At 36.6% G+C, this 21962-nt stretch overlaps 2 protein-coding genes across 6 annotated transcripts; one reads left to right on the forward strand and one right to left on the reverse strand.

Moving 5' to 3' along the window:
- The first annotated feature begins 5953 nt into the window (after window positions 1-5953).
- On the forward strand, window positions 5954-13916 carry LOC104226722 (uroporphyrinogen-III synthase, chloroplastic). 5 transcript variants are annotated; one of them, XR_011406982.1, is made up of 11 exons: window positions 5954-6240; window positions 7425-7512; window positions 8916-8982; window positions 9786-9904; window positions 10100-10195; window positions 10560-10615; window positions 10840-10925; window positions 11173-11307; window positions 13078-13157; window positions 13313-13562; window positions 13669-13916. XR_011406982.1 is itself a non-coding variant. In XM_009778768.2 (10 exons), the coding sequence occupies exons 1-9, from the start codon at window positions 6034-6036 to the stop codon at window positions 13133-13135; spliced, it is 912 nt and encodes a 303-aa protein (XP_009777070.1). In that variant the 5' UTR covers window positions 5954-6033; the 3' UTR covers window positions 13136-13157; window positions 13396-13916. The 5 variants fall into 5 exon arrangements, 2 of the variants coding, with proteins under 2 accessions (XP_009777070.1, XP_009777073.1); XR_710902.2 differs by having other exon boundaries at window positions 13396-13562; XR_011406983.1 differs by having other exon boundaries at window positions 13444-13562.
- A 3232-nt stretch (window positions 13917-17148) lies between these two features.
- LOC104226723 (serine carboxypeptidase 1-like) lies at window positions 17149-21021 on the reverse strand. Its single transcript, XM_009778774.2, has 8 exons — window positions 20589-21021; window positions 19611-19715; window positions 19243-19517; window positions 18906-19151; window positions 18456-18574; window positions 18256-18351; window positions 18050-18155; window positions 17149-17416 (listed from the first exon to the last, which is right to left on the reverse strand). Exons 1-8 carry the CDS (start codon window positions 20962-20964, stop codon window positions 17270-17272), a joined length of 1470 nt encoding a protein of 489 aa, XP_009777076.1. The 5' UTR covers window positions 20965-21021; the 3' UTR covers window positions 17149-17269.
- Between the last annotated feature and the right edge of the window lie 941 nt (window positions 21022-21962).

Consider the following 21962-nt stretch of genomic DNA (forward strand, 5'->3'; position numbering starts at 1 on the left):
AAAATCGATTCCAGGTCGTTGTGAGAATCCTTGTGCAACAAGGCGAGCTTTGTATCTTTCAACTTCATTTTTATCATTCCTTTTTCGCACAAAAACCCATTTACGACCAACTGGTTTTATACCAGCAGGTGTTTGGACTACTGGTCCAAAGACTTCTCTTTTAGCAAGTGACTTCAATTCCGATTGAATTGCCTCTTTCCATTTTGGCCAATCAGATCTTTGTCGACATTCTTCGACAGATCGAGGTTCAAGATCCTCACTATCTTGCATAATATTAAGTGCAACATTATATGCAAAAAAAATTATCTATCACTATTTCAGATCGATTTAAATTAATCCCATCACCGATCGAACTTATTAAAAGTTCCTCACTCACATGAGCTTCAGGTTCATTGATTTCTTCAGGAATCTCAGAACTAATAAGATTTTGGGTCTCTTCAGGAGATCCCTTCATAGTATCGTTTTGATCATTTGTGATTTTCTTTTTCGAGGATTTCGATCCTCAGAACCAAAAGGCCTACCACGCTTCAAGCGTGCTTTAGGTTTACTATCTCTCATGCTAGTAGATGGTTCTACTGGGACATCAATTCGGATAGGCACATTCTCTGCTGGGATATGTGACTTAGTTATCCTTTTCAAATCAGTAAATGCGTCTAGCATTTGATTTGCTATATTCTGTAAATGGATGATCTTCTGGACCTCCTGATTACATATAGGGGTACGGGGATTAAAATGAGATAATGATGAAATTTTTCACACAATTTCTCTTTTGATTTCCTTTTTCTCTCCCCCTAATTGTGGAAAATTTGTTTCATCAAACCGACAATCTGCAAATCGAGCAGTAAATAAATCTCCTATCAATGGTTCAAGATAGCGAATAATAGAGGGTGATTCAAACCCAACATATATTCCTATCCTTCTTTGTGGTCTCATCTTACTACGTTGTGGTGGTGCTACTGGCACATATACAGCACATCCGAAAATTCGTAGATGGGCAATATTTGGTTCATGACCAAAAACTAATTGTGACGGAGAATATTTATTATAATGTGTCGGTCTGAGACGGATAAGTGATGTTGCATGCAAGATAGCATGGCCCCAAGCAGTAGTGGACAATTTTGTTTTCATAAGTAGTGGTCTTGTTATCAATTGCAGGCGTTTAATAAATGACTCTGCAAAGCCATTTTGAGTATGAACATAAGCTACAGGATGTTCAACTTTTATCCCAACGGATAGACAATAATCATCAAAAGCTTGAGATGAGAATTCTCCAGCATTATCAAGGCGAATAGCCTTTATAGGATAATCTGGGAATTGTGCCCTTAATCGAATTATTTGGGCTAATAGCTTTGCAAACGCCAGGTTGCGAGATGATAGTAGGCACACATGAGACCATCTTGAAGATGCATCTATTAGGACCATAAAATATCTAAACAACCCACTTGGTGGGTGAATAGGTCCACATATATCCCCATGTATACGCTCTAAAAAGGCAGGGGATTCAATACCAACCTTCATTGGTGATGGTCTAGTGATCATTTTTCCTTGATAACAAGCATCACAAGAAAATTCGTCATTTGTAAGAATCTTCAAGTTCTTTAATGGATGTCCACTCGAATTTTCAGTAATTCGTCTCATCATTATTGATCCGGGATGGCCCAAACGGCCATGCCAAAGCACAAAAGTATTTGAATCCGTAAACTTCTGGTTTACGATAGAGTGTGCTTCAATTGTACTAATTTTTGAATAGTATAAGCCAGAAGATAAAGTTGGTAACTTTTCTACAATGCATTTCTGGCCAGAAATATTCTTTGTAATACAAAGATATTCCCTGTTCATTTCATCTATTGTCTCAACATGATACCCATTTCGGCGGATATCTATAAAACTCAACAAGTTTCTTCGGGACTTGTAGGAGAATAATGCATTGTCTATAATAAGTTTTGTTCCTTTAGACAGAAATATTATGGCTCTTCCGGAGCCTTCAATCAAACTTATATTACCAGAAATTGTTGAAACATTTGCTTTTTCCTTATGCAAATAAGAAAAGTATTTCTGATCGTTGAATATGGCATGAGTTGTTCCACTATCAATAACACAAATATCTTCATGATTTGTCTTTGATCCAAACATAATTTGAGGGTTATCCATATTCTTCAAAATAACATAAATAAAATATATTATAGTAAACATCATTATCAAAGCATAACTTTTATTTATGTACAACAATTACATAACCATACTATCTATTACAAACAATAAATTTAAAATATTTACATTTCTACAGATTCACTACCGATTACATGACTTGTTTCTCCTTCTGGGAGTGCAAAGTAATCAGCTACATCCAAATGCATGAAGTCTAAATTATCTTCAGAAATAAAATTTGCTTCAGCATTTTTCTCTGTCTTCTTCAGGGAGGCTTGATAAAGCTCAACCAGGTGCTTTGGCGTACGACAGGTACGTGACCAGTGCCCTTTTCCTCCACATCTATAACATGCATTTTCTGCATTTAGCGCTTGCACCGCTTCATGCTTTTGTTCCTTCCTTTTCCACTGCTGGTGGTGAGGAGGCTTCTTTGGTGCATTATTATTACCATGATTGGGGTTTCTTCCCCGACTACGGCCATGACCACGACTGGGGCCACGACCTCTTCCAAGTTTAGCTTGGTGGAAGTTCGTCTCATTCACTTTAGGGAATGGACAAGAACCAATAGGTCGGCTTTCATGATTTTTCATTAATAGCCCATTATGTTGCTCTGCTATAAGAAGATGTGAAATAAGTTCAGAATACTTTTTAAATCCCATCTCTCGATATTGCTGCTGCAGGAGCATATTCGAGGCATGAAAAGTGGTGAAAGTTTTCTCCAACATATCATGATCAGTAATATTATCACCACATAATTTTAATTGGGAAATAATTCTGAACATAGCAGAATTATACTCACTGATAGATTTAAAATCTTGTAGCCTTAGATGAGTCCAATCATAACGTGCCTGTGGAAGAACGACCATCTTCAGGTGGTCATATCTATCTTTCAAATTATTCCACAGTATGACTGGATCTTTAATAGTGAGATATTCCATTTTCAGGCCCTCATCAAGGTGATGGCGTAGGAATATCATTGCTTTGGCACGGTCTTGGTTTGATGCCTGATTTTTATCCTTGATGGTGTCTGCCAGACCCATCGCATCAAGATGAATTTCAGCATCAAGCACCCAAGACATGTAGCTTTTGCCCGATATATCCAGGGCTACAAATTCAAGTTTAGAAAGATTTGACATTATTTAGGAAAAGAAAGTTCTTACCTCTAATACTTTCAAAGTATTTGCTCGAGATGTCAGAGTCTCGTGCTGATAACGTGTTATAAAATAAAGACTGTAAAGTAAAGACAAGTATAGAGAGAAACTGTTATATTATTCGAATTCAAACTGATGTACATAATGAACTGAAATCTCTTCTATTTATAGAAGAAAGGAAGCTGTTGTGTAAGCTGCTACTATACCAGATATGGATAATCTTCTACTGAGAGCAATGTTTATCCATAACGGAGTACTGAAAGGATAAGCTTATTATACCCGATATGGATAATTTTCTATCGGGGGTAATGTTTATCCATAACTGGGTACTGAAAGGATAAGCTTATTATACTCGGTATGGATAATCTTCTACCGGGGTTAATGTTTATCCATAACTGGGTACTGAAAGGATAAGCTTATTATACTCGGTATGGATAATCTTCTACCGGGGGTAATATTTATCCATAACCGGGTACCGAAGTGATAAGCTTTTTCAGGAAGCTTATTTCCAATAGAGTACTAAAAAGATAAACATATTTACAGTGGAGTCCCATATGGATAAGCTTCTTCAAGAAGCTTATTTACAACAGAGTACTAAATGAACATCCATAATATAATATATTTATAACATGACAGTCTTTATTTACGGTCTCATTTTTACTACATTTATTTAAAAATGTCAAGAAACTTAATATTGAGCGTCATTTCTTGCAAGAGTCGGTAAATAAGTGTCATCGTAGATCTGATTTCTTGTAAGATATAACTACTCTACGAGGATCGAGATTTGGAGAATACATGGTTGTGTAAGAAAATAATACAAGCTGATGAACAAAAACTATTATGGAAGATGAATACTGTAGATTGAAGGTTTTCGTGAAAGCAAAGGCATAAGGAGGTATTTATAACAAGAGGCAATCGTCATAAAAAGTGAATCATGATGGAAACATCATAATGAAGTAGTCACTGCATGACAGACGCAACCGTAAAAAAGCCCTAAAAACACTGAAGAGTCGTAAACCCAATCGACGAAGGCCACGTGGCACATGCATTAAATGGTAGTGACATGTGACGCGTTGGTTTTGGAGAAGACATAATGATACATGGGAAACGGCAACAAAAATTCCCGCCGTAAACACATACCACTTCCTAAATATTCAATTGTTGAATAATTGGCAAGTGGGGGAACTATCTGTCTTGGTAAAAATAAATATTACACGTGGAATTAAATATGTGGCTGATATGGCAAGACATGTGGATTACTAGAAAAACGACAGCTAGAGAGATGCACTGAAAGAGACACGAGTCGTAACAGATACGAGCAAATCACCCACGAGAGGAAAAGATATGGTCACTCAAGTCTAAACGGTTACATGAAGAGGTACTGGTAGAATTAATCACGACAGTAAAAAGGAAAGATTCATGAATCATCAATTAATGAGCGTGAATGATCTCAAACGTTACAAAATACTCATGAACAATTATGATTACCAATTATAACGTCTCATTAATATCATTAATGCTCATAATGATCCAGTTATAAAAGGGGAAAGACGTTGTCCTTATAAATTCCTATATAAGGGAAAGAGATATGATTTGTACAGACACGTTCTGATTATTATTGGAATACAATTATTTTCTTTTGCTTTCTATTGATTACTTTGCTATTTCATTTCCTTTCTTATCACTAAGAAAATATATAATTTCTTGATAATTAGTAGCCCGAATACTTCTAAAAATAAGTTTTGACCGAAATACATAATTTTTGGTTAAACAAGTATGCCCGATACTTCTTTTCCATATGTGTTCTTTGTAAGTATTGGCTCGTTTGCTCTCCTGTTAGGATTCCTAATCTCAACACGATTACAGAAATTAAAAGTGACTAGTTATGAATTTATTCCAATGCGGATATCGAGATGGAAAATCAATAAAAGAAAATAGGAATAATAATGAAATAAGAAAAAGCAATTTGAACAGAGAAAGATCAACTCCAAATTTGGAGGGCCAAATATGCAATTTTTAGTGACATATATTTATGAGAAAAGTTGGACCGGAAAAATATACTAAACAGATCCGGAGTAATTCTGTGATATGATAAGCAAGAATATACAATTCTAAACTTAACTTTTGCCTCACTAAAAGAGGAAAAGAGGATACTCTAATTACTTTATTTAAATCCTTTATTACTAATGAATGCCCCACATTATTAGTAAGAGACCCTACTTTAATTTTGCTTTGCGTGTTCTTTTAGAACAAGGAGGAGCCAAATTTAGATCTGTTGCATCTTGGGGCACACACCTGAGATCCTAACCAATATTTTCACCAGTATTTAGTATTTACTCACACCTTAATCTAAACCAAATCCTGATATTAACCGTCAGATAAGATGTTTCCCGTTCCTTCATTAAAATCTACGGTCTAAATTCAAGCTTTCATTATCCCGTAGAGCAGCTGATGATAACACTAAAGTAGAATACCATCATTGCCTATAATGGTCGGTAGGTCACAGCAGATAGTGGGCCCTAATTGTTGTACACGTGTCATAAGTACAATTCTTATCCTTCCACATGTGCCACGTGTCCAGAAAAACCACCACTTTGTTAATCAATAGTAGTACTGGGTACTAATCAAATACTCCAATTTAAATTAAACCTTTTCTGATTACTGAGGAAAAGTTGCGGTTTAAAATCGGTTACAGGCTTACAGCTGGCAGCCGTCAGAGCAACACGTTCACAAAATGTCGAAGCTTTCTCTCTCATCCTCGTCTCCTCCTCCGTTGACGTCGTCTTCTTCCACTTCGCAGCAGCGGCGGAGTTGCTTCCGTCGTTCATTCAGAGTCGGCGCGTGTGTTTCACTTTCTTCGGTTTCCATTTCGTGTTCGAAGCAGCCGAAAGTTGTTGTCACCAGAGAACGCGGCAAGAACGGCAAGCTCATGAATTCTCTGGTACTCAATAAGAATTTCAACTTTCCGGTTATATGCTTTTTTTTTTTCCTTTTTAGTTTTAATTTGGTTCTCATGAATAATGTTGAAGTTCTAGGGTTAGTGATTGTTGCGAGATATAATTTTTTTGCGTAGACTATGTTTTTGTATGTTTTCCGTAGCTACATTGGGATAAAGGAAGTGACACATTAGATGTTTGATCAAATGCTTAAACAAATTAAACTGTTTAGCTGCCGATCACTTGCATTTCTAGGATGAGTACGATAGAGTGGTGAAAGGAAACAGTGAACTGCAAATTAGCCTGTCGAAAAGAAAAAAACTGCAAATTAGTCTAAAAATCAAGAGGAGTTTGGTTTAGCGGTTCCATGAGGGACTAGGCATAGCTTAGAAGAGAGTGTGTTCGTACACTTGATTCAACAAAGTCATCGGAAGGATGTGGTGAAGAGCATAGAATCATGTGCAGAGCATAGAGCATAGAATCGGAAGGATGCGTTCTGGATTTACAATTTGGTGTGTTTGGTATGAAGGAAATATTCTTCAAAGAATTTGAAGAATAAGTCATTTTCTGGTGTTTTCTTGCCAGAAAGAGGCGTAATTTCAGCTCCTTACTTCATATCAATGCTTCAATATTACTTAGACATTATTATCAATCTTTAATATTCAGAAATTTCATAAAGCATTATCCAATTTGATAGCACTATTATCAATCTTTACAAATATTTTTTGCAGAAGATATTTTCCACACTACCAAACACAGGAAAGTATTTTCCAGAAAATGACTTAATTTCGGAAAATGCTTTTCTGCCATACCAGACACACATGTTCATGAATGGCCTGCAATATCTTTTTGTTTGCTTTCTATTTGGGAAAAAGAAAAGGCAAATGAGTGATAGAAATTTCAAAAGAATTTCTCGAATCACGTGGTTATCTCCTCGTGAGATTGATAGAAATGATTTAAATGAAGTAGAAAAACAATGTATCCATAAAAAGCATTTAAGAAATCGTCATGAGCGAGAGAAGGTGGGGCAAACAACTTTTTAATCAGACCAAATTTCTAACACCAAAGGTCATGGTGATCTAGACTTGATATATGTGGGGCAAACGACTTTTTAGCATGGATGTCTCTCTAGGAAGTAGTAAATGTAGTGTCTTCAATAATTATGTTTTCCCTCCTTTCTTGATTACAGGCCAGACATGGAATTGATTGTCTTGAGCTTCCTCTCATTCAGCACATGCATTTACCTGATCTAGGCAGGCTCACTTCTGTATTAAGTGGTAGGTTTCTTGCTATCTGTGCATTGGCTTGAAAATCTTTGTTCATACTTACTTGCCCAAGATTAAGCGTTGAGCATCAATGTAATTTTTTTTTTCTATGGCATTTTCTATTTCCCTTCATTGCACAAATTGGAGCTAATATCTACTATTGGCTTTGATTTGTTTTAGAAAATATTCTATCTGCAGGAAATCTGTTTTGAAGGTTAGATTGGTGCCCTAGAAGTCTGAAATTATAATGTTAAACAGAGTAAATTGATGTTCTTTTCTTAGAATATAAATTTTCTAGAGCTCTCAAGGTCAAATGACATTTCTTAGGATCCTGCATGATTATCCTTTATTGAATGTGCAAAACCGAAACTTTCTAAGAACTAATATTTTTTTTTATGGATTGCGGCGGGTCTTTTTTTTTGGGTTTGGGGGTGGGGGTGGGGGTGGGGACAATACCCCTTTTCTGGCCTTCCTCTTGATGATGTTGGCTTCAAACGAGACTTATGGACTTGGGCAATGTTTTGAGATGACATTTTTGGAATAACAACATATTACGCCTTCAAACACAAAATTAAGTGAAGCCATTGATTTAAGATATTACCGTAGGCTATAGCAATTGTAAGCAGACAAGCTAAGTTGCACTTCCATCACTTTATTGCTATTGCTGTTATAAGTACTAATCAAACTGCCATTGCTATATTACCCAAGGCTATAGATATTGTACACTTAAGATTAGGCCCATTTGGTACTTCCACGAATTACTTTATTATTATTTCCATTGCTGAAACTAGTACTACCGTTCACTACTTCCTCTCATTTGTGAAATTCACGAATGCAACAAATGAGTATGAACACAAGCTTGAGTGAGATCATTTAAAAAACAAAAAACAAGCTTGATTGCGGCAGCAGCCACGGTACGCATTGCATGAAACCTACCTTCCCTCCTTGAGACTATACGAAGTTCTAATTTTTCAGTTATAACTAAAAGTTGGGGTGGGTTTTATTTCCTTCTCATTAACAAGCTATACTCTTTAGTTACTAAATAAATTATGCTAGATGATAAATAAGAAGAACATTTATGCTTCAGGAAAAATGACATATTTAGGCTTAATAGAAAAGAAATCTCAATAAACATGAACAACATATAAGACAAGTGAAAAGGAATGTTGCTCTTTAATATCTCTCAAATGGCCCCAAAAAAGTAGCAAAAACGTTGAACAATATTTCTCTCACTTGCATGGGTATCTTGCATACCTCTGCGCATCCATTATAAATTACTATTGATTGGTGTTCGATTATAATTCATAGCGAACTATATCAGCAAACTTTATGACTGTGAAGTCCTCATTTCACATATGTCCTCTGGCGTCTTGAGTGGCACTAATGTTCTTTCTCCTTTCTTCTTGTGATAGCAGACGCCACGTTTGACTGGATTATCATTACTTCACCGGAGGCGGGAAAGGTTTTTCTTGATGCTTGGAAGTAAGGGCTAGGTTGAAATTTTCCATTAAGGAGGGTTAATCTTGTCTTAAGTTCTTCACCTTGTGATGTTGAATAACTAATTTATCCTTTTGACAAGTCTTTAATACCGTTCCTCTGTTGGGTAAAATCTCTGTGAAGTTTGCTTTAAAAGTATAAAAATGTTGACAAGACCTGATGTTAATTTGAGTCATTTAGTGTTTGACTTGTTTGTAAAACTAAAGTCATTGAAGTGTTTGAATATGTTGCTGCTTGCTTGTGTAGACAAGTTGTTGTTATTTTTTTGTTTTTTTAAATTTTGAGCAGCTCTTTTTTAATTATTCTTTCAGAAAGTTTTAGAATCTTATCTACTTGTTGAAGATGTTTCGTTGGACTCCGTAGCTAAGATGCAAATACTTCCTATATGTTATGGTTGGTTGTTCTCATATTAAGTCTTGATTATCCCCTTAATTGATATGTAGCTTTATGTGACACAGTTTTAGTATGAACCTTCCATCCATTGTGGACGTATTCCTTGAAGAAGAATAGAAGCTTGTATAAAAGATTCTCAGTAGATTGATTGTCAGCAGACACAATTAGCAAAAAATCATTAGTGTCTACCGTAATGTGCACTTATGTTGTCAGGTGAAGTTTTTTGACTAAAATGGTACAAAAATTTGGTTCCCAGAAAAGATGATTGTGTACTATCTATGCTTTCCATTACAGTTAATTTCTTGATAGAAGCCTCAAATTCTTTAAGCTGCCTAAATGATCTATATTTGCTTTTGTGCTATCTGGTTCCCTCATGTTTCTAATTTGCTACTTAGAGCTGCTGGGACCCCATCTGTCCGAGTAGGTGTCGTTGGACCTGGTACAGCTAGCATATTCGATGAAGCTGTTCAGTCTTCAAAGCAGTATCTTGATGTGGCATTTACACCATCAAAGGGTATCGAGTCAATTTTTCACTTTTTCTTTTGACATTTAAAACATTGCATACGCCACAAACATGTGCGTCGGGGCTGACACTTGTATTTGTCATTTCATTTAGACCCCTTGTATTTGCAGAAAGTGTCAAATGAAATTTGACTGATATTTTCTTTTTCGTCACTGACTGAAAACTTCTTTTTGATTGCATTTTCAGCAACTGGTAAGGTTTTAGCTTCAGAGCTTCCAAAGAATGGGAATGATAAGTGCACTGTTCTCTATCCTGCTTCAGCAAAAGCGGGCACTGACATTGGTGTGCATGATATTCTCCTTCTCTTTATGTTTCTGTCTCTCCTCACTCTCCCATTCATCCAATTTTTTACAGAAATCTCTTTTTCTGTATGGAACTCTTAGTTTCTATGGAGGTGTCTTTTTCTATTTTCAACCATTATCCGAAAGAGTTAAAAGGAAAAAAAAGGTAAGGAAAGGAATAACCACAAAAATCGTGGCTTCCCTTCCCTTTTACTAGCCGTAATTAGTACACAGATCAGGATTCATCTGATATCTGCAAGACTGCAACTGTCTCACTTTGATATTTCGTGTTTAGTATGGAAACTTTCCTCAGCATATGAAACTATGTGAAGTAATCTTAAACGACATACGGCTTTTTATTTCAGAGGAAGGACTTTCTGAGCGGGGATTCGAGGTTACTCGGTTGAACACATACACAACGGTACAATATTTCTTCATTGCATCACTGGAGAAAGATTCATTTTTACTCACGTGAGACTAGTGTGCTTGCAAATTTGGTTAACACGTTCTTACCCTGAAGAGAGGGTAACTTGTCCTTTAGTTTTGATAAATGGTCAAAGTTTTAGCTATCCTCTTGGATCCTTAAGTTGATCTAACCTAATTAGATCTCATCTTGTTGCGTATAATCTATGTCATTTCCTGCAGGCACCAGTCAATCAGGTTGATCAATATCTTCTTGAGCTGGCACTCTCTGCTCCTGTTGTTGCTGTAGCATCTCCCTCTGCCATCCGGTAGGACGCTCCAAAATTATTCATTTTTTATAGCAAAAGTTAAAGGATCATCTATTGATGTCTAATATTGGCATAAGCAAGCACTAGGATCTATAGCTAATGTTTGTAATTCCGCCAACATACTAGAGAATATTATACATAAATGTTTCCACATATTGTTCATTGAGCCAGGGGATAGAAATGCACCATGATGTTCTTCATCCTTCTCCTTTCTCATTTATTTTCATTTTGCTGAGTTATGTGACAGGGTATGGACTAATCTTATTCCAGCATCGAGTCAGTGGGACAATGCTGTTGCATGTATTGGGGAGACTACAGCTTCTGCAGCTAAAAGACTTGGGTTGAGAAATATATACTATCCAACAAGTCCTGGTCTTGAAGGGTAACTTATCGATTTTAATATCTTAATGTGTTCTTTTGTTGCATCTTTTCTCCCTTTCTGTTTGTGTCCATAATTTTATAAGATACTTTGACTCTATCTTGTAAAGCCAATATGCAATTGTTATTTTTAGTGCCCATGTTTTCCCCGTGTAGTTGGTATGATCTCTTTCGCTTGGAAGTAACTATTCACTGCCTGTCTCTGTTAGGAATTGGCTGTGGGAAGAGAATAAAGCGTCAAATGAAAGAATATGTTGCATTCTGTTCCTTGTCTTTATTTTTTCGTTATGCTTTTTTCTTTCTTCAAAAGATTTCTAGTGTATATATTTTTTGTTTCTCCCTCCTAACCTGGGTTGTTTTTTATTTGAATTATACAGATAAACCAGTTAGAACCCTGAGGGGAACAGTTTTGCAGGAATTCAATTTCCATTAGTATTATATCAAAAACTGTGCATTAGGGCTATCTCTGAGCAATTTTAACCTTACTGTAACCAGCGAATATCGTTTGTTTGACCTTTTCGAAATTATGGAACTTTCTTTCAAAAGTTCACCTACAAAACACTTAAATAGTTCTATGATCCACCTTTTTATTCCTACCTATTACCACATTTTTCTTGCGTCTTCACGATTGCTCTATATTACGTCACAGTACTTAATTTAAGGGTAATTACTACTCCTACATTCTAGTGTTATCATCTTATTAAGTAACTTTTATTGAAGGGGTACATTTTATTAAGTAGCTTTTTAAAGGTAAGGCGCTGCTGCTATCTAGCCACTTCTTCGGTGCCCCTGATCTTGGCAATCTAAACTCCCGTTTGACTGGACCATTTTATGCTGAGTAAATTGGGTGATGTTGTGACTACCTCTCCTGCCCTAAGTTGCTCGGACACGGGTGTGGGTGTCCGACACGGGTGCGGATCTATAAGTCGGATCCTTCGAGATGTAAATTCTAAGATTCGGGAATACGGATCCTAGTACGGATACGGGTGCGGGGATCTGGCTAAAAATAACTAAAAAAATAAAAATATAAAAATATCTCTAAATTATAAAAAAAAAAATTGTGGAATACTTACGTATAGCTTGTAAAGTGTGGATTTCTTTTTTATTCTCAAGTTGTAGATAAGTAAATGTTTGATTTCCTAGACAAGGTATGCTATTTTCTTCAAATTTACCCTAGTTTTGGTTTTGATTTCAAGAATCAAATTGTATCTCGTCTCGAATTTTTCCGTCCGTCGTGGTCAAAGTACTCAAAATTGTTTGACCAGATTCGGTACGGATCTCATACGCACATCCTTACTAGTGTCGTGTTGACACGAGTGCGGCACCTAAACTGTCGTGTCGGAGCAACTTAGCTCCTGCCCATGGGATGGTTAACCCCAATGCCGTTGTTTCATTCAGTAACTTTTCTTGAACAGGGTATGCTTGTGTAATGGTGTCACCAGTATGTTAACCCTATGACAGTGGCAGGTTTTGTTGTCAAGATTGGCAACTCGTCCGAAAGAATTGTCTAAAATTCTAGTGTTTTGTTGAACTTCCTTATGAAGTTTTAGCCATTCAGTCAAGCGAAACTGCTATCTTCTTTTCTCTCAGACTGTCTGCGCCCTTTCTCACTGGATAACACTTCTCTACGAAGTAAACGTTAAAAAAAAAGCTAACTCTAACTACCTGAAGGATGTAGGAGGCAAGGGACTATGTATTGGTTTCCATTTTCCGTTCTGTGTTTGTAAGATTTGCTTAACTTTGATCTACTTGATGCTATGATCACATGGTGCAGGTGGGTGAGTAGCATTCTGGAAGCGTTAAGTGTAAATGAGCAAGTACAGAAGGTCTAAAGGCCGTGTAATGTGGCTTCTGGTAAATTCTTTTTCCAAAGTTCATATTTATTCATCACTGACTACAAATGCATAATAGACCAACATACAGACATGCAGACATGTTTAAAATGATTAATGTGCATGTCGCTCTGAAATAGTTTATGGGTTACCTACAAAAAATTGCTGTATCTTCAGATGGTGGGCTCAGAGAGCTCTGGTTCCACTCTGCGGTCATCTTTGCAATGGCAAAGCTGATTAAAAGCTTTCTATACTCGCAGCTTCAACATGGTGCTGTATTTTGAAATATTTGAAGTATTTATGCATAGAAGCGTGGAGGGAGGTGTAGGATCTAATTGACACAGCATATGAGGAGACGTTGGGGAGACGTAAAGTTTTTGTTGTGCGGAGGTATTTACCCACTTGTCTAGCCAACATTTCTTGTGAGGTAAGGCTGTCTTCTGTGAGTAGGATCTTTTGTAATTGTTCCATATGTAGATATCCCTTTAATTTTCTCTTTAACATTTATTTGGCTTGATATCTGATGTCTTCAGAATTGACTATAAAGCGAGCCCCTCTTGGTTCATACTCCAACCTAAATTTCCTCAAAGGAGAAACATCAAACCTTGAGCTAGATATATTTATCTCAATTTTAGCCATTCCTCGTAATGCACAATGTGTTGATTTTTGTAATCGTTTACTTCAAGTACTCAAGTCTTGTGCTCCATTTGTAAATATCTGCATGGATTACTCTGGCAGTTTGTAATATTTCAGTGTATTATTCCAAGGAATCAACTGAAAAGTACGGTAACATAACAGCTCTATGGAGGGCTCTCTCATCCAAACATCTGCAGAGATTACCATCTTATGCTGTAGATGCCGAGTTCTTTACGGTTCAATCATAGAGGTGTGTGAGACTCTTGTTCCGGTGAATACCGCCTATATCTCGTGATTGCTTTGTAGGTTGGCGTTCGTAGTAGTTTTTATTCAGTCTGCTTTTTATGGTTTTGCGTGACATGTTTTTTTCCATGAGTATATTAAGTTTCCTCACGCCAGTAGTTAGATGGTAATTGAGAAAAGTATTGCGGGACTAGAAGTCTAGAAGTAAACCAACCAAAATATCCACTTGCTGTTATAAAATAATGTTTTTGGGTCCATTTGTATTTTGTATTATCCTGCATTGAAGACAGGGAGAACCTGCCTTATAATCATGGTGAATGCACGCTCTAATATAAATTTAACAGTAGTGTCTTATCACTTGGTACCTCTTCAATAGAATACCGTGGGCGCCATTGTGTTCATGGGATATGAGGCTGTCGCCGAAGCTCTTTCATCTGTATCTCCAATGTGATTGTTTCTTCCACGTCCTCATTGCGTCATTCTTATGTGTTTAGATACATATGGCAGTGGAAATTGGCATGCCTTGTCTGTGGAAACCAAATATATGGTTTAGTATTAAAATGTCACTTGGAGATAAACATTGTTTAATCTATGAACAATAAAACCAAATATATATATAAAATTAACAATAAGTTATTTAATCTATGGACAATAAAACTCTAATTAAGTATTGGTCATCCAATTCTACTTTTTATTTTCTTATTAGTTTCCAATTTAAAGTTATTCTACTTACTTTTCCAGCTAATGAATGACAGTAACAATTCATAAGGTAAATAATCTGCGCCTCAATCTCAAACTAATTTGAGTTGGATGTACGTATCTTTGGTGAGTTCTTTTCCTGTTCTTTTTATTCCATTACATTAGCATTCGTCCTAAGAAAGGTATGTTTTTTCTTTTCTTTCCGAAATTAGAAGCCTTTCACATTCTTCCTTCTACGTTGATATGTGGATCACCGGCACTGAACTAAAAAAAACTGAAGCCTAACGGGAAACATGAGATACGATGTAAGTATAACAGCATTATTAAAGCCTTAAACCCAACAGTGACAGCTTTAATGTTCATGATAAAATGAGCAGTACTGTCGTGGAAGATGATGTAAGCGGGCTGCGACGTAATAACCAGCATAACTCTCGCTGACCCTCTGTGTTTGTAGTGGATGGAGGCGAATTAAGATTTTAAATTAGTTGGTACTGTAGCTAAACTATCCTTATTTTTTACTAATTAGTTTACAAATACCCTCTATCCATCTATTCATCCAAAAAAGCACACAGCGTTATTTATATACCTAAAATTATTCCTTCTTTTAACGGCAACAGACGTGGCCCCACTTTTAATGCGTTGACAATATTTTATTGGGCCACGTGGCTCTAGTTTCACTTCCTACATATGGGTATAATATACCCATCCCATTTGTTTGACCCGCCCCATTATTCTTTTTTTCTTTACTATTTTTCTCTTTCTTTCTTACCACCTTGACTGGACGGGGATTTATGACCGGAAATCGTAAACCAAAAAACTCGCCAAAGACCTCGCTTGACTTGGTTACTTGAAATCCAACTCAAAAAATCAATCACCAGTGATGAAGAAAGTGAGTTCTCGGATCTTGTTTTGAAGAAAGTCGAGGGTTTGGTGTTGGCAGTTGTGCGTTTTTGGGTGTTGTTGTGGCTGTTTCGCTGGAGGAAACTGGCTGGATTTCGTGATGGTTATGGAGATGCTTTAATTACTGGTTTTTCTGGGTATCAAAAGGCTAAGATCTGGAGAAAATTGATGGTTACATGGCTAAAATGGGGTGGTGTTTTGGAGTTGTTGCACGGTGGTGCATACCAGCTGCATTTTAAGGTTGTTTGGGGTGTTTTTCGGTGGTATTGTGGCTGTTTTTGAGTAGAAAAGGATTATTTTTTGGGCTGATTTTTGGGTAGGAGGAAAGGGTAGGATGAAGGCTGTAGGATAAGAGGGATTGTGCGGCGGTAATAGTGGAGATGATTTGTAAAGTGAAAAATGAGATTAGTGAACTGAAAATAGTAAGGAAGGAGAGCGGATTGAAGGAAGGTGCCATTGTTATTGATTTTCTTTTAAGGCAGGTAGAAGAAGAAAAGTTTGGGGGGGGGGGAGGACTAGGTGTGTTGGGTGATAAGGAAAAAAGAGTAAAGAAGAAAGAAAGAAAATAATGGGGCGGGTCAAACAAATGGGGCGAGTGTATTATACCCATATGTGTGAAGTGAAATCAGGAGTCACGTGGCCCAATAAAATGTTGCCAACGCATTAAAAGTGGGGCTCACATCTTTTGCCGTTATAAGGAGGGGTAGTTGTAGGTATATAAATAAAGTTGTGCTCCTTCAGACGAATAGATGGATGAAGGGTATTTGTAAACTATCTAATAAATAACAGGGGTAGTTTAAGCCCTTTTGCGTATATATAGAGTCAAAATTGAGGGTGAAAAATAGTGGTCGGTATAGACTGTTATTCCTGTGTTTGGCATGACAAGTTGAGTCTTAATAACGAGAATATCGGGGTCTTGTCAAAGTCTATTCATTGATTGAATCATTTCTGTTGTCTGTTTCACGCTCTTGTTTTGGATGTGTGGAGGCGACTCCCGTTTCTACCATGCAATCATTGTACAGGAATTCGGCTTGTATATACGGGTGTAGCAATCACAATATGGAGAGGTGGAAACCACCTGAGCTCTAATCCTCTTGCATATGCTAATAGGGAGTTTAGGTATCCGTGGCGGCCATATATATAAACCTGTCAATTTATTTAGTGTCAGAACTCTTGCTGAAAATATTTAAAAAAACGATGCTTACTGTAGCCCAAGTCTTATACTCCATATGGAGAGGCTCAAGAGATTGAGTCAGGTTTTAAAGTTTAGGGAATTTAAATTTGTCTCTGAACTCATGATAGCTGGTTTTGTTTACTAGGTTCATAATTAAATATTTTATACATAATAAATTTTTCAAGATAGGATCTAAGCCAGAATAAATAGGAAGTGAAGTAAATGCTTTACCTCTAGGAAGCTTTCCACTGTGAAAAAAAAGAGGACGCGAGGCTGGAGTTTGGTTGATAACGTGACAACAGAATGCCCATACTTCCCCAAACAAGTGAAGTAAATCTAATATTGTTTGTTGCTATGCAGATAAAGCAAATATGAAGTCTTCCATTATAATTAGCTTTACTTGAATGATACAGACAACACAAAAACGTTAAATGCAGACATTTTTATTTTCTGTTATGGAGAAATGAACACTTTATTGTAGCCTACTCCTCCTTAGGGGGAAGCTTTCCACTAAGAAAATAGGAGAAGAAAGCAAGGGCACGACTTGGCTGATACGTTGGAACAAAATGCCCTGCTCCTCTTATTGTCACCAATGTCAAGTTTTCATACTCCTCTACATATCCACCAACCTACACAAAATCAACACCATCATTTAGCGTCTTCACCATGTAACAATACTCTGAGACGGATCCACAATTTAAAGTTTATGGTTGATTGTGCTAACTGTTTAGCTACTAATAAATGAGCCTTCGTTGTTCACCCGACCCTATCACTAACAACTGATCCCACAAAATGCAAAAAAAAAAAAAAAAAGGACAGTTGGTGCATTAAGCTCCCGCTATGTCGGGGACCAAGGAAGGGCCGAACCACAAAAGTTTATTGTATGCAATTCTACCTTGTATTTCTTCAAGAGGCTGTTCCACACAGAGACAGACCCATGTGTATGGGTGAGGGGTCACCGGACCCCGTAAACTTTCGGATAAAATCATGTATATATATACGTATATACCTTGAAAATGGTTAATTTAAATCAGTTGGCACCCTGAACACTAAAAGCCTTTAGGGGGTTGAGTAGAATAATATGCCCCCATCGTGTAAAAATTCTGGGTCCGCCTCTGGTTCCACAGCTCAAACACATGACCTTCTGGTCACATGGCGTAACTTTACCGATTATACCAAAGCTCCCTTCCTCCAAATGCAAGTAAGTGAAAATGAAAAAACAAATTTAACAAATTTTTTTCTTTTTAATGATGAGCATCTACCTCTTCCTGGAAATACCAAGGGTACCAGGCTGTCTTGATTGGTAACTTTAGCTTCTTTATAGCATACCTCGTATCTGTCACTGGCACTACAACATCCATGTCACCACTGCAAAGCGTATTGTCATTTGTTCGAGCTTGTTAAAATTCCCTTTTATATATCATTATGTTATCTTGAAATTTTGTGGATTTTTTTCCATAAATCTTACCTATATAGCCAGATTCTTAAGCCACTCTTCATCAACTGACGTATAAGTGGCAAAACTGTCAATGGTCTATCTTTCCAGCTGAGATTAAGCGTGTTACTGTTCTCAATAAAAGAAAATTTATGAAATAATGTTAGAACTATGCTTAGAAATATAGATAATAGGAAGAAAAAAGTGTTTTCACTAAATCAAGAGTGTTATACTTGCAGCTTTGCCATGGATAGGGAAGACTTGTAACGTTTGCATGGATAGCCTTTTGAACTTCTGGTTTGTTAAAATAGGACTGAATATAAACTGGCATGCAAGGATCAACTTCTGAGGTCTATTCCAAAAAAAAAAAAAAAGACCAAACAATTTGAGAGCATTAGTTAATTGTACATTCTTTAGTTTCTCTAAGACAATAGACGGGGCAGGTGCACGGATAGCCATTTCAAGGGATGCTATTTAGAGATTAGCCACCACTTATTTTTGTCTTGAAATTTTAAACTAAAAATCTTAACTTCAGAACAACTCAGAAAATTCTTGTCCTGAAAAGGTGAACTGAAAAACTGAAATTCAGGACGCACTGACTAATTCCTAAATAGCAGCCCTTTAGAGTGGATATCTGGTGTTATTTCTACACAAAACGCTACAAATGATATAACACTGCTTACTGTAGTATTTGAGGGTGATGTATTGTTGCACAATGGCGCGTAAATGTTGTATAGAAAGATATTTCCAATTTCTTTGTCGATTTGGTCCAAGTGGTCTTTGCATTTCTTGGATGCAGAAGATGGAGTAGAAAAATTACAACTTGATGTGATTTTGTAGTATAATTCATCTGATATTAGTGCATGAGACCAGTAATACTCTGTTGTTCCTTTCATGTTGGCTTCAAAGTCAACATAGGCATTGCCAATCTGAGACATGAATTTCATTAAACAATAATAATGGTCTAATTAGAGGTAAAAATGAGCTGCTAGAGATGTTACTCAGATTAAAAAAACTTACAGTGATTCCTTTTAAATTGATAATAGTGTGATTTGTGTAATTGTTGTGCAGAAGTATAAGCTGAGCGAGTTGAGGTACATAATGCCCGGCGTAGCTCTCTCCAGTAAGGTAAAAGTCCCTTGTTTTGTATTCTGGAAATCGTTCGAGCCAATTCACTAGAAAGGTGTAAGAATCAATAGCTGTTGTTCTGTCTCCACTAGAATTGTAGTCAGTGCTTGTGTTTGTATATGAAAATCCAACACCAGCAGGCGATTCGAGAAAGATTATGTTGGCCTCTGATAAAGAAAATGTCAAAACTCATTAGTGTATATTCTTAATGTCCTTTACTTAGGGTTGATAATAGTACTGCTAGTCCTTGAGTAACTGACCAGAAATCCATGAAAATTGATTCCTCTGTAGACTGCCATCTTTGCTAACTCTAAATGGCCCAAGTTCTCCAAATGCTCCCCCTCCAAGTGAAGAACAACCTGGCCCTGTTTGTTACATAATGTTTTCAGATGTTCAAGAAGAAGAAGAAAACATATATGAGCATGTATTTTTTTTCAAGGAGAAAGGTTCAAATTTACCCCTCATCTACGTCAGTTAAGTCAGTGGGCAAAGCATCTCGCGTTCACGCAAGGTTTGGGGAAAGACAGCACCCTAAGGGGTAAGATGTAGACAGCCTACCCTAACACAAACATTAGTAGCTACTCCCATGGTTTGAACCCTTATCTATAAGTCACACAGAGACAACTTTACCATTGCTCCAAGACTCCCCTTCTTGCCCCTCTACTACATGAAATATCTTAATTCTCCCATGGTTATATTGTGCGGCCATTTATATTCTTGTTGTTAGCATTTAACAAATCGTCTGGCACTTGGCCTTGACTTTATCGGACCTCTAACATGAACTGAATGGATTTCACGTGTCAAAATACTTCAGAAAAAAGGTCTATATTTACCTCTCTACTTTTTAATATGGTTTAAGAAGTTACCCTTCGAGGTTGAAGCTCCATGTGATCAAGGACAAATACGAGACAGTTTGCTACAGGAAATGTATCATTAGTCCTAAAGTATAATGAGCGATAAATTAAGATATTTAGTATAGAGGGGTAATTTTTTGACCCTTTTCATATGTTTTTATAGAGTTCTTAAAACAAGTTTAGCTACAAGTATGTCATTTAACTTAAGCATGAACATGAAAATTGTATGTTCATGTTGTACAATTTGCCATTCAGAATTCTCTGAAAAACATGGTATAATACTTGATTGTGTAAATATATAACTCTGCAGATGTGAAAGAACTATTTGATCTCATTTCATCATTTGGAATAATGAAACATGTAAGAAAAAAATAGGAAGCTAACCTCCATTGAGCCATAAGACAAGGGGCTTAGAACCAGAATCTTGAGGCGACTCGACGAAATAATAAAACAAATTTCTTCCAGCAGTTGGATCAACTGTAACATACCCTGAGTACTGGTTAAAATCTACACCTTGAGGTTGACCAGGTAATTGTTCAATTTTGTCATTCTCTTTGAGTAAATTTTGAGGCCTAACATGCACTGGTGAAGTCCTACTAAGTTGTGGATAATAAGTAGTAGTAGTAGTAGTAGTGGTATTTTCCAAGTCTTGCCTGAAATAATGACCATTTGGCTTTAGGCTTTTAGCTTCATAACTATGTACTAAAACTAAAGCTAACAAGCTTAGGAAAAAGAAGTGGAAAAATGATGTTTTAACCATTTTTTTTCTTGTGTGAAATGATAAGAAGTATGATTATGGATCTGTCCTAGCTATTTAAATGCCTAAGGTTTAAGTTTTGTGTTCGGCCAATATAGTTCATGATTTCGGCATAGTTTTGTTTTGTTCTTGTTTTTTGGAAATCTCTAAAGAAAATGTTGCCGAATTATATGTATATAGCTGATTGATGACACTTTGAAGCCCTTGTTTGATACTCTTATTTTTTTTATGCCACCTATCTTCCAATCAAGTTAGTTTACTTTGTTTGTCATGAAGTCTCTAAGTTAGTTGAATATTCCCCCCTAGGCATTTGGTGCAACGGACGGCAAGATTTTTTTAGTGCTCAGCTCTAACTGTCCAGTGATATTGTCTGCTTTGGATTTACATTTCATACGATTTGGAAGTAAGTCTAAAACTTACTTTCTTATATACTCATCGACTCTAACCGTCCAATTATATTGTCTGCTTTGGACTCCCATTCGGACGACGGTTTCAAAGTAGCGCCTAATTAAGGCCTAAAACTTGCTTTCATATATACGCATCGGCTCTACCTTCTGGTGATATTGTCTGATTTGGACTCACATTCCTGCAATTTGAAAGTAGTGCCTAATTAAGGCCTAAAACTTGCTTTCTTATATACTCATCGACTCTACTGTCTAGTGATATTATCTGGTTTGGACTCACATTCCCACGGTTTGAAAGAAGTGCCTAATTATGGCCTAAAATTTGTTTTCTTATATACTCATCGATTCTAACTATCCAGTAATATTATCTGCTTTGGACTCACATTCGCACGGTTTAAAAATGCCTAACTATAGCCTAAAACTTGCTTTCTTATATACTTATTATCTATTTCTTGTTTTGGCGATGTGGATTTTGCTGAAGGTGTTATATCAACTATCATTAAGCATTCCTAAATTTGCAAGGATATGGAGGACTTGGCCTTTTTAGAAATTTACTTGAAATGATTAGCATGAAAATTATTTCTAACTCATTGATAC

The sequence above is a fragment of the Nicotiana sylvestris genome, chromosome 4 (genome assembly GCF_000393655.2).
Source record: "Nicotiana sylvestris chromosome 4, ASM39365v2, whole genome shotgun sequence".
Classification (NCBI taxonomy): Eukaryota; Viridiplantae; Streptophyta; class Magnoliopsida; order Solanales; family Solanaceae; genus Nicotiana; species Nicotiana sylvestris.